Source organism: Chelonoidis abingdonii, chromosome 2, assembly GCF_003597395.2.
Source record: "Chelonoidis abingdonii isolate Lonesome George chromosome 2, CheloAbing_2.0, whole genome shotgun sequence".
In the NCBI taxonomy this organism is placed as follows: Eukaryota; Metazoa; Chordata; order Testudines; family Testudinidae; genus Chelonoidis; species Chelonoidis abingdonii.
In genome coordinates this window covers 252962933-252979815 of record NC_133770.1, presented here as the reverse complement: position 1 = coordinate 252979815, position 16883 = coordinate 252962933, and the positions used below count along the sequence as shown (strand labels likewise).

General features: G+C 41.8%; 2 protein-coding genes across 5 annotated transcripts in view; one reads left to right on the top strand and one right to left on the bottom strand.

Moving 5' to 3' along the window:
• Positions 1–9918, bottom strand: part of CPNE3 (copine 3) — an 87478-nt gene extending 77560 nt beyond the window's left edge. The window contains exon 1 of one of the 3 annotated variants that reach the window (XM_032786288.2): positions 9783–9918. The gene's annotated coding sequence lies outside the window, so the exon portion shown is untranslated. Of the gene's footprint in view, positions 1–7210; positions 7235–9782 lie in introns of those variants that run through there. The other 2 variants (XM_032786296.2, XM_075063090.1) reach the window with 2 other exon arrangements.
• Positions 9919–10104: 186 nt separating this feature from the next.
• RMDN1 (regulator of microtubule dynamics 1) overlaps positions 10105–16883 on the top strand; it is a 37071-nt gene continuing 30292 nt past the window's right edge. Inside the window, exons 1-2 of one of the 2 annotated variants that reach the window (XM_032786346.2) lie at positions 10229–10412; positions 12584–12701. In XM_032786346.2, coding sequence (XP_032642237.1) covers positions 10299–10412; positions 12584–12701 — 232 coding nt within the window. In that variant the 5' untranslated portion in view covers positions 10229–10298. Of the gene's footprint in view, positions 10413–12583; positions 12702–16883 lie in introns of both variants that reach the window. The other variant, XM_032786339.2, reaches the window with a different exon arrangement.

The following is a 16883-nucleotide window of genomic DNA, read 5'->3' as shown; positions in this document are numbered from 1 at the left end:
TTGTTATAGAAGTGGAGGGGTAGGATTCTGTGGCCTGCTTTGTGCAGGAGGTCAGACTAGATGATCATATTGGTCCCTTCTGACCCTAAAGTCTATGAGGACCCAAAGGGTTTTTATACAATTCCAGGCCTTCTCTTGACAGGTTGGAGTCCTTAGGCAAACAATAGGCAATCATGGAGACTGAAGTAGGCCTATTTCCTAAGCATTACCCATAATTAGCTATGCAGATTAACACAAGGCAATTGACTGTTTTTCCACCATTCACGGGTGATTTACTATACATTTCAAAGAGATGACTACTACGTTTTCAGTTCATTTAAATGTTAATATTTCCTTTTGAACTCTGAATTAACAGAACATAGCATGGGCATTGTTAACCTCTAACAGTATATATGTAAACACCCAAATTCACAAATATTATCTACCAAAATGTCTAAGGGTTGAATCTGGGTCAATTAGCTGTCAAGCTGCTTAACTCTTTCTGACCATGAGTCACACTTTGTACAAGAATTGTTGCAATTATATAACAGTGGTAGCAACAATTACTTGCCTGGTCATACTCTACTCAGAGAATGTCACAACCACAAGTTGTGATAGGCATGTGTAAGATCCATCGATCTTGAAAGGTGTGTTGTGGGGGAGCATTGATTGTTGGAGCAGTGAAGATACGCCTGCAGGTTTTGCACCTGTTATTCTGGTAGGGTCTGGTGCCGTGTTGAGTCCGTGTGTCTTTGTCTGTAGGGACATTTGCCTCTAATGACAAAACTGCTCACAATTACCACATCTCCACTGATAATCATAACAAAAAAAAAAGTCATGTGACTGACCACCACAGAGCAGATGAAACCACAGTTGATTACATTGATTGCTTCAGGAAAAAAATTGACTGAAATCTTTAAACATCACAATCATCATAATCTCTCCATTGCCAAGATGACAGCCATACAGTCCCTGAAATCTAACCACCAGATAGTGATCAAACCAGCAGACTGGGGATGCCAGAGCAGTCCTCAATGACAGCTTCATTAACAAGGCCAACTAACTCCTCTCCAACACCACTTACTATAAAGAACTCAAAGACAGCCCCATACCACAGTTTACCCAGGAAATTAAGGATACCATCAAGTCCTTCCCAAAACAATACCTAGAGAAACTCTAGAAACTCATCCCCCATGAACCCACTACATAGACCTTCTACATGCTTCTCAAGATACACAAACAAGGGAACTCGGGAAGACACATCGTATCTGGACATTTCATCAATGGAAAATGATATGCACAAATCTTTTTATGTCAAGTAGAGGTTCCCCGACATGTCAAGCTAAACACATACTGGTTTAGATAAAACAATAAAAACAAGTTGCAAAAAGAAAGATTTTAGGTGACTACAAGTAAAGTCAAAATTGGTAAAGATATGAAAACTAATGCCTAATTTAGCAAGCTAAATGGATTCAAAACAAAGGTTTTATCATATGCTGATAGCAGTCTATACGGCATGAAAAGCCTCCCTGCCAGGACCCCTCCACCAGTTCAATGTTTATCTCCAGCTGAGGTTCAGGCAATAGCCAATCTATTTACAAGAAAACTCCCAGCTGTTTCATTGTCAATATGTAAAGTTCTTGCTCACATCCGCCATCCTGCCAAAGAACAGCTGCTTATCTAGGTGATGGTCCATTATAGTTCATCTGATTATGCTGATATCTGGCTGGAGCTCCAGTGTCTTGGCTTCTGAAAAACTGGTTTGGGCCTGCTTTTCTTGAACTTGGAGCATATTATAGCAATGTTATATATTAGAATCTTATAACTTTACATACAATTCGTATAAACCTATTTTACCACGACAATAATGTTCAGTGGATTACGAGTTTTCAAATGATACCTCACAAAGCATACTTTGTACAATATTTATCATAGTCTTGTAAAAATGGTGAACATGGGGTACAATCTGTCACAATCACATTTGATGGTATGGATCTATTGTATGAGCTCATTTTTTGAAACTCAAGAGAAACAGCTGACAGTTAGCACACCACAAGGCTAACATCTTTTCGACATCAACAGCAAACATTACAATGGAGTCAAGAGGCACACTCATAGAACTCCCTGTCCCTCCCCAGATAATAGAAAGGCATGTAGAAAATGAAAGGATTACAAATTCAAAGAACTACTTGGATTTAAAAAAAAAAAAAAAAAGAGGTTGGACAGAAGGACAAACTAATCTGGAATGAATCTGGGAACAGACTTGGAGAAATACCACTTTGGGGTACATGTGAAGGAGTGTGGTATGTCATTAGGCACAGGAGCACCCAAAAGGCAACAGCTGCAAAGAGAAACAGCTGAACGGAGAGGGACCTGACAATGACAAAACGACTAATCAAAAGAGACAGAAGAAAATGCTTTTTAGAAATGTAGAAAGATACCTTTTTTATTCATTGTTACTAAAATTCATTGCGACCAAAAATAAGGCAAATTTACACCAAGTCTTACAATTTCAGACTAGATATGTTAACATAATAAAAACTGTATCGCTAATAAAAGTTTCCTTTTTTTTTTATAATCTGGACTTTGATTTCAGACTTCATCTTATGTCTGGGAATTTAACAGACCATCTTAGAGAGAAAAAACAACAACTTCAATACCCTAAGAAAAAAAGTGAGTGAAGCAATTCTGTCTGGAGCCTAGCCCAAAGAGTTCTTAATCAAGAGGGCTTCCGATAAGGAGACTTCTCCTACAAGGCGTGGTGTTTGTACTGTGGTTTCATGGTGATTGCCTACTAAACTCTGCTCTTATGTTGGGGCACTGGTGATGACTAAGGCTGTGAGTTTGTCACAGAAGTCACGGATTCGGTGACTTTTTGGGACTTACATGACTTCTGAAGTGACCGGTGCAGCTGGCCTGGGGGCTGCCTGGGCAGCTCAGGCAGCCCCTGGGCCAGGGCACTGGTCCCTGCTGGAGCAGTCTTGGTCCACTGTGCCCCTCTCCCCCAACAGCATCAGGCGTTTGGGTGGGGAGCCAAGCGCTGGGATGCGGGAGTGTCATAAATAGATAGCTAAGGGTTAATGTTTCTTTTACCTGTAAAGGGTTAACAAAGGGAACCAAACACCTGACAAGAGGACCATGCTAGGCAATACGGGAGGTCCAGCATTTTTTTAAAAAGCTCAGGGACAGAATTTTTGGGTCGTGTCCTTTTGTCTGCTCTCAGCTAGGAGAGGGGTCTTCTATATCTCTTCAGCTTCTAATATTTCAGTTTCAAAGTTGTGAGTACAAAGGTAGCGTAAGTTCTTTTTTTTTTTTAAAATTTCGGTTTTTGCCCTGTACATGTCTTCTTTTTTTATTGCCCCACCATCTGTGTATCTGGCTGGGTGGACCATGTTCTTTATGTAGTTTTGGTCCTATACTAAATCCAGGTGATATCCCGGTAGTAGCCATTTAAATTGTATTTGTTTTTGGATTAAGGCTGTTATCCCTTTCTATTGTTTATTCATTTCTATAAGTTTGAAAACCCTGTATCTTCATCAGACACGGATTTACAGAGAACTGTTATCTATCTTTTTCTTTTTTTATTAAAAGTTTTGCTTTTTAAGACCTGTTGATTTTTTTCCCTAGTTGAGCCCACAGGAACTGGTGGAGAAACGAAAGACAGGGGGGAGGGGAAGACTGCTCTCTATGTTTAACTCTCCTAGGTCCCAGGGGGGAAGAAGCTACGGGGAAGAGAGATAGAACTTTTCTGTTCCTTGTCTTTGGTTTGTCTCTTTGTGGAAGAGAAGACATGTTCTTGGTATTGTGATGTAAAGAGGTTGCATAGTAACTCTCAGTTAGCCCAGAGAGGAAATTCTGGGTGGAGAGAGGTGGGGGGGGGGGGAATGGTTTATTTCACCTTTGTTGTAGACTCAGGGCATCTGAGTCTTGGGGGGTTCCCCAGGGAAGGTTTTGGGGAGACCAGAGTGAGCCAAACACTGGAAATTGGCTGGTGGCAGCGATATCGGATCTAAGCTGGTAATTAAGCTTAGAGGGTTCATGCTAGCTTCTCAGGTTATGAACGCTAAGGTTCAAATCTGAGTAGGAAGCTATGACAGGGAGGGGGTGAGAGTTTTGGGCAGCGCTTACCTCAGAGGGTCTTCTAGATAGAGATGCGGCTAGGGAGATCTGCGTGCTGCCTCCACCTTCAGGCACTGCCCCGGCAGCTCCTATTGGCCATGGTTCCCGGCTAATAGGAACTGCAGAGCCAGCACTCAGGGATAAGGCAGCGCGCAGAGAGGAGAAACTGGGTAGGGAGCCTGCCAGCTCCACCAATCCCTCACTCTCCCCCAGAAACCAGCAGGGGTCCCAGGCCACACGCTGCTGCCTCCTCTCCCTCCCCAAGCACCCATGACGCCTCCTGGACCACCTCCTCCCCAATTTAATCATGGGTATATAGTAAAAGTCATGGACAGGTCACGGACTGTGAATTTTTGTTTACTGCCTGTGACTTGTCCATGACTTTTACTAAAAATACCTGTGACCAAAACATAGCCTTAGTGATGACATCATGTAAACAAGGTTTATGACAGAGAATTTTGACTACACCCACAATCAAGAAAAATCAAAGGTCTGTTTCTCACAAGCCACACTAGGAAAAAAAAAACAAAGAAATTATCACTTACAGTCAAAGACTGGATACTACAAAAGAGATGCAACAAATTCACAGACAGATTTGCAGTTGTGCTCCTCCTCTCAGCTGTGTGATAAGAGTCTCAACACTAACATTTTATCAACATAGCTATTTTTTATTTAATGGACCCTATTACATAATGAAGCAGTAGTTCTGAGTAATACCTATTTAGTGAAGAAAACCCTGGCTTTCACTGGAGAACAGACATCCAAAAGATGTTTTGCTCTTCCACAGTAGCTCTAACCAGCTACTATACAAAAACAAGAGCATCTTTAAACGCAAGTTAGAGCAGCAGCATGTACCTTGTTAGAAGAACTTTCCACAAGCTAGGGGAAATAAAGGAATAACCACCAAATTCTAACATGGAAGACATTTCACCTACCTAAAGCTGCAATTTTAGTTTTATTTAGAGAAAAATCCCACATTCACTTCTAAAAATATATATTTTGTGGAGTGTTGCTGTTGCAGAATGGCAACTACAGTGCACCACAGCAATGGCTCCAGATCAATAGTAAGTTTTAACCATCCATACACAGGGCCTAATCCTAAGACATATTCAGTGATCCCTGCAAGAGTCTTAAAATGGCATGGGATCAGACCGTCCATTTGTACAGTGCTTTTGGATTCTTTATGATGAAATGTGTTAACTGTCACTTGATCTACCTATGCTGACCCAATTTACAAAGGTAATTTTGTTTTCAACAATTTAAACAACATTTTTCTAACAATGTTCATAATGGGCTTATATGGTTTAGTTCTAACACATACAATAACTTAACGATTACTATGTTGTCAAATAAGCATAATATTCACTTATTTTACCAATCAATGAAAATCTGAATAAATTTAGTCTTTCACTTGCATTTGTGCCTTTTCCTGTACCCCTTCCTCTCTCTCTCCCTGCCAGTGCACAATGCCTCCTTGCTCTCCTTCAAATTCTTTCTAAAAATTTGCTTCTTTTAGCAAGCCTCCTATCTCCTCAATTAAAAATCCAGTTATATATCAAACTGTCATAAAAAGCCTGGGACTAACAAAATGTGTAACAAACCTGAACTACTTACATTACATTTTTCTTGCATCATCTTTGATATCTGTCTACGTAAGATTTTGGGGGCAAGGATCATCTTTGTTTATAAAGCACCAAGAGTTAGTGTCACTATATAAATTACTAAACCAAGACACACCTGATTGCTGAACATAGTCTCTCATACCAATTGTTGACAAATTTGTTTAGGAAAGTAATTTTAAAAACAAAAAGTAAAGTACTTATATGCTTATTTAAGTAATTACATAGCTCAATTTACACAAACTATGATTCTTAATTTTTACATTATGTTAAAAATGTTGAATGATATTTCTTATTAAATAAGAAAGTTATAATAGATACATTTTTACTTGTGATTTGAGTCAAACTGCTTGGATGGAAAATCAAATTCAATTAAAATTGGGCAAAAACAGCAAACAAACTTTTAAAAATTAAATACAACTACCTTAAATGTTCTGGAAACAAGAAAAACACATTCATTAAAAAGCTCATCAGAACATGTTTTCCATTTAAAACTAACTGATTTATTAAAACAAGAAAAGTGTTATCTACAGTTGATTAATTGAACTGATTGTTTCTGGGCACTGTCTTTCAAGATATCAGAACTTCTGAATCTGATCCTCTCAAACTTGATTTTTATTCATAGACTGGAAAAGGAAAACAAGCTTTTCTGCTTTTTCTAACTCTGAATTTAAGTCTGAACTTCTCATTGAACTGAACAAGTTTAATAAACTCAACTAAAAAAAAAATTCCAACTGCACCTGAAGTAGAGGCTACTGCTGTCAAAAGCTGATTTAGCACTTCAACAAATTTTGGTTCCAGATGACCACCACCAGGTCAGAGATTTAACTTTCTTTAAAACATGGCAGCAAACATATACTAAATACTTTTTTAGTTTAATTTAAATGTTTTCATTAGATTATAAACAGGGCTTAAATTCTCAGAGTATTTCCCAGAACACACTCCCAGCCCTGCCACAGCCTATAAAAACTTTAGAGGGGTTGAAAGTATTTACCGGAGCTCTGCTCTGGACAGCTCCAGCAGAATTTAAGCCCTTATTATAAGTGCAAGTCTTAACATAGGCTGTCAACTTCAAATAGGCTTATTTTTAAAAAAAAAATATTTAAATTAAATGCAATTTATATGTGAGACTACAATTTAATCATGAGTATTTTTCATAAAAGTCATGGACAGGTTATGGGGCCATGATTTTTTGGGGTTTTTTGCCTGTGATGTGTCCATGACCTTTACGAAAAATATTCATGATTAAATTGTAGCCTTAGTCATAACACTTATCTTACTATGTAGACAGACCTACCAGCCAACATATCTATGTCTCCGTCATCTCCAAGATTTATGGGCATCCTCAAATGCATTGCTTCAAGCATTACTAATGCCACTCTTTATAGGAACAGCTGGCCAATTTGCCCAGAATTAATGATAGACACAATTAGGCAGCACGTGAATGCACACATCCAGTTGCTCCAAAATTCTGTTGTATGAAAATGGTTTACATGGGGGCAGATTAACTGAGGATTCAAGGAAAGCTGAATTTCTTTCATAACGACTCTACAATCAAAAAATTTGGGGATCCATAAACAGTGTAACATGAAGGGACATGTATACCAAGGCTGCATTATTAAGACTATGCCATATGCTACATTACTTCTACAAGTCTGTTGCTTGCCTATGATTACAATTCAACCTAGACAGCTACAAATTTTTTCTACTCAGCTGAAATAGAGCGCAAAACCAGTGTGATTTACGTAATTTTATCTTTAAAAAAACCTGAATCAAAACAAAGTTCAGGCAATTTCAACAGTAATACTAGAAAGATTACATTTTCATTCTCCAAAAACTTGTCACTTTTAGCAATTTTTGTTCTGAACAGTAAGATAAGAACATGATATTCTGTCTTATTGAAATGTCCATTAGTTGACAAAGTACTGAGCCAGTGTCAGATTTAGCCCAAGTCTGCTGGAAGTCTAAAAACTCAACGTGTTTCAACTAAATCTAGCCAAATTTTTGGACACCACCCTGTAACTAGTTACCTACTGACAAATGTAGCCAGTGCCTGTCCTCAGAGAAAGCTGAGAATCCCCTTGTGTCCTGACACATGCCCTCAAAATGCTGAACCATCATCATCAGAAGCTACTTAGACTCACAGATCTGAGTTTTGAAAGATTTTTGTGCCAAGCTAAGGCCTTGGCTACACTGGTGCTTTACAGTGCTGCAACTTCCTCGCTCAGGGATGTGAAAAAAACACCCCCCTGAGCGCTGCAAGACACAGCGCTGTAAAGCTAAACCCCATGAGGACGTGGAGTACATGCAGTGCTGGGAGACCTCTCCCCCAGCGCTGGCGCTGCAACTACACTCACACTTTAAAGCGTTGCCGCGGCAGCGCGTTAAAGTGTGAGTGTAGCCATACCCTAAGTCCAGATCTAAATTTTTCAGGTGGTGTATCAGCTACTTTAAGACTCAACTTTGAGAAGTCAATGGATGCTCTGAAAATTTTGACCTTAACTGTCTTTGCAGCTGGTACAAATTATAGATTCAGAATTGAAGCTTGAAGAGCAAGCTGCTGAATGAGTTTTGATCATGTTTTAGGAATTCTGGCATCTGGATTTTTCCAGATCATTGTTACTGACTATATTTGATCAGTTTAGAGGGGATGATTTTGAAGTCTAAGGACAAAAATTGGTTGGCATTACAAATATCCAGCTTTTTCCTATGCCCTCTGTTGGAAACCTGAAGACTGACAAAATGCGTGAACTGAGTTCTGCCTTCATCACCACCAAGATGTGGAGTTGGTCTAAAAACAATAAAACCTTGAGGGTTTTTTACCTGGCAAAAAGCGATGTCATTTCTTACCATTTTTCATGGAAGTTTTTGTCCTTCAACCAGCTCTACAGCAACAGTTTTGGAAGAACACAGAGAGATAGTGTTACAACTGTACATTGGCTAATACTTACAATTTAAGTAAATGAAACCTGTTTTAAGCAACTACCCAAGGAAAAAGAATAACATCAGTTGCCTCAAGTTAGTCCCTCACAGCTTCACATTGGAGGAATGTCCCTTAAAACAGGAAGTTGGTCAAAAACCTTACTCTATATTTTACAATATAAGCTGGTAAACTAATCCAGTGGTTTTCAAACTGTGATCCACAAATTCCACAAGGTCCACAGACTATGTTGAAGGGGTCTGCGAAAGGCAGTCATTACCATAGAATGATGATTTTCAAGCTGGGGTCTGCAGACTATGTGTAAAATGTCCAAGGGGTCCTCACCACCATTTGAAAATTTTTAGGGGTCCACAAATGACTAATGGTTGAAAACCATTGCACTAATCTAGATTATTCTTTTAACTGGAACATGGAGGTAGTGGTTACAACACACAAATGAAGCCATCACTCCTAGGCTTTACTTTTGGTTCTGCAACTCACTTACTGTAACTCACGTAATGACTTTCTGCAAATTACTTAACTTCCGTGACTCAGTTTCCCTAAGTGTGAAATAGCAACCGCATTTACCGACCAGGGATGTGAAAAGACTTAAAGTAGCAACTTCTGGGAAACATTTTAAAGTGCAGTAGCATGCATCCTGTGCACTTTATCCAAAGCCAGGCAGACAGCCCCTCCTCTGCAGGAGGAAGGTACAGCTTGCAAAGGCTCGGCCTATGCCGTGGCGGATTGGGGGAAGGACCCTCCAGGCAATATAAGCAAGGCGTTAACTCCGTTATTGACACAAGCAGATCCCGATCCAGCAAAGCGGGTTGCAATGGGGAGGCCCCGCTCGGCCCCTCCCTTAACCCCACCTGCGTCTCCGTTCTCCACCTGCCCCACCCACTTAACTGCCTCCTCCGCTCCCCTCCCCACATCCAGCCGCTACAGGCAACCGCTCGCTCTGGCCGCGCCCCAACCCGCCCCGCCTCAGCCGCCGCACCCCCAGCACCCCGATCCACCACGCGCCTACCCCCGCTCCCTCTACTCGCCCCCCTCCCCGTGGCCAGACCACAGCGCCCCCCGGCCCCAGCCTCACTCACCGCCACCCTCCCGGCGGGGCCCCACAGGCCGTAGTCCTCACTCACCTGTCGGCGCTGAGGGTCCAAGCCCCCGGACGAAGAAAGGAAGAGGCTGGAGCCAGAAAGCGGAGCAATAACACGGGCTCCCCACCCTACGCTCCGCCCCCGAGCACGCCTTCCCCAAATGGGCGCAACGGCGCATGCGCGAGACACCCCCACAGACAGCCGTGAAATTCTCGAAAGGGGATGTTGGTTTCGTCCAGGCGCGGCCGAGGCCACGTGATCCCAATTCCGCGCCGCCCACCCCCCACCCCGCTCCCTCAGAGACCGTGCTTTAATGCCGCCCCCAACACTTCTCTCTAAGGCCTGGGGGGAAGAGCAGAGAACTCAGCGGGCGGAACGGAAAGAGCGAGGTCATGTGTCCTACTCGGACACTACCGGTCGCTGACCGCAGCCCGTTGACACAGGAGCCCCGGTCCCATATGGCCCGGACATGGTTGCAGACGGACCGCTTGCGGCCGGACGCTCTGACTAGGTTCCCCAGGATGCAGGCGGGTCGGGCCAAGCACAGGGTGGCGCATCATGGCGACAGCGGTTATTATCCTGAGGTCTTTACGCCGAGACGCCGCCTGGGTGGGGAAGCGGCTCCTGTCCGAAGCTGGAGGCACGAGGCGCGGCTGGTGGCGGCAGGCGCAGGTGGGGGGCTGGCGGGAGAGGTGGCAAGTGAGCCCCGCGTGGGAGACGCGCTCTGGGGACCGTTTCCTGCCCCTCTCCGCCGGGGCAGTCACAGGCCAGGTCGCTGCCCCAGCTTGTCATGCTCGCCGGAGAGAGACCATCCCTGCCGGAGCGGGGATTCTTTCAGGGGCCCTTCTCCCTGCGATCGAAGCCTCCTATCCACCGCCCCGGTCCGTCCCTTGCAGGAGCCCCCCGCATCCCCCATGCCCCTTCCCGGCATAAACCTACGGTCCGCAGGGCTGGCGCGCTCGGCCCTCTTTCATCCCCCTGCCTGGGTCGAGGGGGCCGGGCCCAGCTGCCATGGATCCCTATCCAGTCACGGTTCTAGAAAGTGCAGGTCAAGACCTAGTTTAGAGTGACCAGATGTCCTGATTTTGGGGTCTTTTTCTTATATAGGCTCTAATTCCCTCCTCCCCCATTTTTCACACTTGCTGTCTGGTCAGCCTAACCTAGTTAGCCACAGGACTGAAGACAAACATGAATCTGCCTCAGGTATCCTCTTTCTCAAACACTTCTAACTATAGCACCGCAACATATCAGGTTCGCCTGCTGCCCAGACGCTGCCCTTACTAGTATCAGCCCAAAACACAGCAGCAGAGCTCGTGGCTAAAGCAATGCCTGATATGAGCTACTTCTAGAGAAGTCAGATGCCTTTTGTCCACACAGGCAGTCCCAAACAGGTTGCACATTGCTTGTCTTTTCTGAGCTGTACTACACTTGGTTGCTGGTCCACTATGAGTCGTCAGTGACTGTTGTCTTGATGCCCTCATTTCCACTGATTGAAGCTTTTACTTTTAGTGTCATGGCCACTGGGGAAAATAATCTGTTTACTCGTCACTGTTTAAGATTTAATTTTTTCATGTGTGGCAGTTGAATGCAAAATTGATGAGTCTCGTAGAAAGGAATATGAAGAAATAAATAAGAATTATTGGTGACGGATAATATTCTGGCTTCTAAAATAGCTGGGTTTATGGTTTACAAAATTAATAATGTTTTAAGGGTTGTATGACTTAGGCCATGTCTACACTGCAAAATTAAGTCAACCTAATTTACACTGACATACGGCCGCCGTAGTAATTACGTCGCTTGTGCATGCCTGTGCTTCGCTCCTACATCAACAGTGAGCATCCTAACCAGGAGCGGTTGTATTGATTGTACTGTCAATGTGGGGCATTGTGGGATAGCTCCTGAAAGCCAGTAACAGTTGACATAAGCAACACAGTGTCTATACTGACACTGCATTGACCTTGACTCTATCATGCTTGTGGAGGTGGAATTATTAAGACAGCATAGTGGAGCAGTTACATTGGCGGGAGCAAAATTTAGTTGTAGACCTTTTCACAGTTAGATTAAGGGTAAGATGCCCTGCGTTGACCTAACTGTAGTGTATTCCAGGCCTTGGATGTGTATGCTTGTTGTTGCATAAATAGCATGTCAAGTTCTCAACACTTAAATCAGTATTTCTGGTTTTTATGTCTTAAAACACACAAACCATGACATTCTTAATTACAAGTCTGGTAATGAGCTGGTATTTGATTTAGCAAAGTGACAAAATTAGCAAAGAGAGTCTGAATACTATTTGAGCATCAAATCAGTTAAGAGATAAAGAGATCCTTCCAAGTCAATTATATTTGTGAGTTTCAGGCAAAAGTTTAGGCTATCTGCTAAGTTTCCAATTACACTTGAAGCAGGAGGAAAATAACTCATAATTTGACTCAGCCTTTAGGAAATTAAAACGACGCTTTTTGACTTTTTTTCTAAATTGCTTACTCGTCAGAGCATATTCTAAATTCACATTTTACCAAACAACTTCTGTATTCTTGCTTATTGTTTTGTCTTGTATTCTTCGCACAATTAAACAGTTACTTTTGTTTTGTAATTCTTTCTTCATGTTAATAGTTCATAGGTTCATGTGCCAAAGTATAATAATGAGTCAATTCCCAAAGCCCAGTTTCCTGTTTGCACAGTAAAAAATGAAACCTTGAAGTTGAAACCTTAGAACTGTTTCTAGTATTGTTACTCTGTAACTTCTGAGAGCCTCTTGGACACACAAGATTGGAATGTAATTGCTGGTCCAGAGCAATTGTCAAATTTTATAGCAGATTATAAACTTACTTTATTTTTCTTTTTAGATGTTTGGAAAATTAACTCTCTTCAGAAGAGGGCTTGCACTCTCAGCAGTTTCTTACTTGGGTTATGAAGCTTACAACTCTATTTCTCACGCTGCTGTGGTTCATGCTAGTGTCAAAGGTAAAGTTCTATGAATTCAAATGTCCTGAGGTCATTCAGTTGCAGACTTGGTACTTCTTTACAGTACCAAAACTTTGTGAGAAGCATTTTATGTAAGGCTTTCCAATATCTCCATTATAGGCTATTTTTATATAATCTGTTCAACTGTAGGCTACCGTGAACTAAAATTTAGTGTAGTTCTTGTTTAGCATGGCTCACTTCTCAGAAATATCACTAGGAATGTAGCCAAAACTTTTCTGCGTGGGTAAGATAAACTTGTGACACAGTTGCTGTTCCTTTGAAATCGTTGTTGAGAGGTGAGGTTGAATTAGAGATTCAGAATAGAGCTATTCATCTTTGATTCAACTGTAGAATTAAAATTTGAGTTTTTGTTGGTGCTAGTGAAAATCCACATAATAACTTATGATAGCAGCATTGGGCTCATGATTTTAGCTAGAAATGGAGCAAAATGTCTTGGTCTGAAATGTAAGTGCTGGAATCTTTGGAAATATAGTAAAACATTAAAGATTCAGTCTAAAGCCTCGTTTTAAGTAGTCTTTACACATATTATTTGATCAAAATTAAATCAGTACAATGCTAGCTCTCTAAATGCTTCCCAGGCTGCTGAATTTCTTGGAAATTTTATACATCTTTTTTTTTTTCAAATAAGCTCCAAATGAGGGTTCTTGCAGAAGAAATAAACATTGTTTCTACTGCAGTGAGCATAGTGATCTTCCATCTTCCTACTCCTTTGTCTTCTACCAGGTATTGAGGTGAGCTTTTTGCCTAAGTGCTGCATCCTTTAGTGCAGTGGTTCTCAAAGCCGGTCCAACGCTTGTTCAGGGAAAGCGCCAGCCAGGCCAGTTTGTTTACCTGCTGATTCCAAAGGTTTGGCGGTTCGCTGCTCCAGGCCAATGGGGGCTGCGGGAAGGGCGGCCAGCACATCCCTCGGCCCGCGCCGCTTGCCGCAGCCCCTATTGGCCTGGAGCAGCGAACTGCAGTCATTGGGAGCTGCGATCAGCCAAACCTGCAGATGCAACGGGTAAACAAACCGTCCCAGCCTGGAAGGGGCTTTCCCTGAACAAGCGGCAGTCTGGCTTTTAGAACCACTACTTTAGTGCAGTGTTTCTCAACCTTTTTGATACCAGGGACTGACTTGCTGCCTTCCCAAACTGTGTCAGGGAGATCTCAGGGACCAGCACTGGTCCACGGACTGGTTGTTGCTTTAGAAGATTCCACTCTTCAGAGCTTCATTTTCCACGAGGTTTTAGAAATAACTAGAAATACTGGACATAGCTTTATTTTTGCCACCATTTAAGCTATATTTAAGTTAGACTTCACTTTTTTAATAGTTACAGAGCACTGGATTGAAAAAAGTAACTGTACAAATCTTGCCACTTGATGTCATTTTTAAAGACTATCATAGCTCTGAGCACATTATAAAAGAACCTACTGACAACTTTCTGTACACAATTAAAGCAAAGCAGGAAAAATCAAGTGACCAGAGCCCTTAGGGCAAGTTAGCAGACACCAAGACAGATTAGAACTGCTCAAAATTCATGAGGGAATAGAAGATGGTGATTAACAGAGGGAAGAAAAACATTTTAGAAAAGATTTGACTTGACAGCATCGCTTTTGAAATTTCAATCGACATATTAAATCCGATAAGCATCTACTGACCGTTATGGAGATGAATAGAAAGTTTCTAGCTAACCTAAAATAATTAGTCAGTTACTTCAATAGTAACTGAGTGGTGAATATTGAAAACAGTGGAATTTGAGAGAAAAATGTCATCACTGTCAGAAGGCCTAATGTAAACCTGAAGCTTGTGGAGAAACAACTGGAAACCATGGAAAGCATGTCGATTTTTAAACTTGTATGCTTAAGATTGCTTTTGGCCTTGAGGCGCTCTTCATTATCACATTTATACCTAAAATACTGGATTTAGATATTCTTTATCTGTGGTGAAAATGTCATTGAATTCTGAAGAGACAGTGGCAAGAAAGCAACAGCTAAAGGAACAACATTAGCTGTATTAAGGGGCCCATGTTACCAGGGTCAGCTCCAGGTTTTTTGCTGCCCCAAGCAGCCAAAAAATAAAAAGCCTCCATCGCGATCTGCAGCACTTCACTTCATTCTTTGGCGGCAATTCGGAGGCAGGTCCTTTGCTCCAAGAGGGAGTGAGGGACCTGCAGCTGAAGAGCTGGATGTGCTGCCCCTCTCTGTTGGCCGCCCCAAGCACCTGCTTGCTGAGCTGGTGCCTGGAGCTGGCCCTTCATGTTACTAGAAGAGGAATCAGAAGGCTGGCTGAAGCAAGCCTTATCTTATAAGAGAAATCAAAACATTTCCCTTAGGTGTTACCCCAGAGCTACCCAAGGACAATTAAATGAATATTGTCAAAAATAAACTTTTGCCCAAGAAAGGTAAAATCTTTAATAGGTCATGGTCTAGCTCAGTAATCCCCAACCTTTTCTGGGTAGTGGGCACCGGACGACGAGTCACCGTGGCCGGTGGACATGCATCTGCCGAAATGCCACTGAAAAGCAGCGTCATCAAGAGGCATTGCTGCCAAAATGCTGCCGTTGGGGACCACTGGTGTCATAAACAGATAGTAGGAGTTAATAGAACAGAAGTACTTTATATCTCTTTCGACTGTAAAGGGTTAACAAGTTCAGTAAGCCTGGCTGTCACCTGACCAGAGGACCAATCAGGGGACGGGATACTTTCAAATCTTGAGGGAGGGAAGTTTCTGTGTGTGCTGTTAGTTTTTGGTTGTTGTTCACTCTGGGGGCTCAGAGGGACCAGACGTGCAACCAGGTTTCTCTCCAATCTCCCTGATACAGGCTCTTATAAGTTCAAAATAGTGAGTACTAGATAGATAAAGCGAGTTAGGCTTATGTTTGTTTTCTTTATTTGCAAATGTGCATTTGGCTGGAAGGAGTTTAATTGTGTATTTGGCTGAAAGGAGTTCAAATTTGTATTTTTGCTGAAAGGATTTTAATTTGTACTTGAATACTTAGGCTGGGAGGGTATTCCCAGTGCCTATAGCTAAAAAACCCTGTACCTAATCCATCTTAAATTTACAAAGATAATTTTTACTGTTTTTCTCTCTTTAATTAAAAGCTTTTCTTGTTTAAGAACCTGATTGTTTTTTTATTCTGGTGAGACCCCAGGGGATTGGGTCTGGATCCACCAGGGACTTGGTGGGGAGAAAGGAGAGAAGGGTACTTAGAGCAGCACTACAAATTGGAGCTGTGATGGGAGTGGGGAAAATGAAGTCTCCAAAGCTATATAACATTTTCACTTGAGGAAAGCACCTGGAGTGGGTGGTTTTAACCAAAATATTGTGCTTTCTAGACCCAGATGACTCCTATACTTATGAAAGTATTCAACTACAAAATTGAAAAAGAAAAATCTCCAGATTAATTTAGGTACAGGCTGACTGTCTTTCAAACCAGATCAAGATTCAGTGAAGGCTTTGCTCCTGTAGATCATGCGCCTCATGTTAAAACAAGATTATAAAACTTTCATAAACACTGCAATTTTAAGGATTGAGAAAGTAATTGTGGCTAGTCCTGTAAAACACAAATGCTTAACTTGAGTATTTTCATCAACTTCAATAGATTATTCATATCTTAAAGTTATGCATCTATGCAAATGTTTTTGTTAGAATCAAAGGGCCTAAATTTGTATATTTGGCTTGGAAGAGGCTTTGTCACATGGAAGACTTTAGTAGAATAATAAGCATAATTGAAGAGTTAAGAAGAAGAAAGCTAGATACTGGGAAGGCGTATGACCAGGATGAAGTTTCCTTCCAGCAACAATTTAAAAACCCAACAATGGTTGGATGTGGTCATTCTTTTAAAAAAAATCATTAAATCAAAATATAACAAACCTACTGCAAAAATAGAATTATCGGAGGAACACCTTGTTTTTAATTAGGAAGAGGAACCTAGGCAAGCTACTCACATTCTTTCAGGTATTTTATTTATGATCGTGGTAGAACCCTTCAACCATATTTGAGATGTCAATTTGTGGAACACAACTATGTTTTATTCACATAATTACTGTGTGGTGTTGTCATAACTAGATAGGTAAGGTAAGGGTTAAGTTTCTTTTACCTGGAAAGGGTAACCAAACACCTGACCAGAGGACCAATCAGAGAACTGGATTGTTTAAAGTCAGGGGCGGGAATTTGTATAC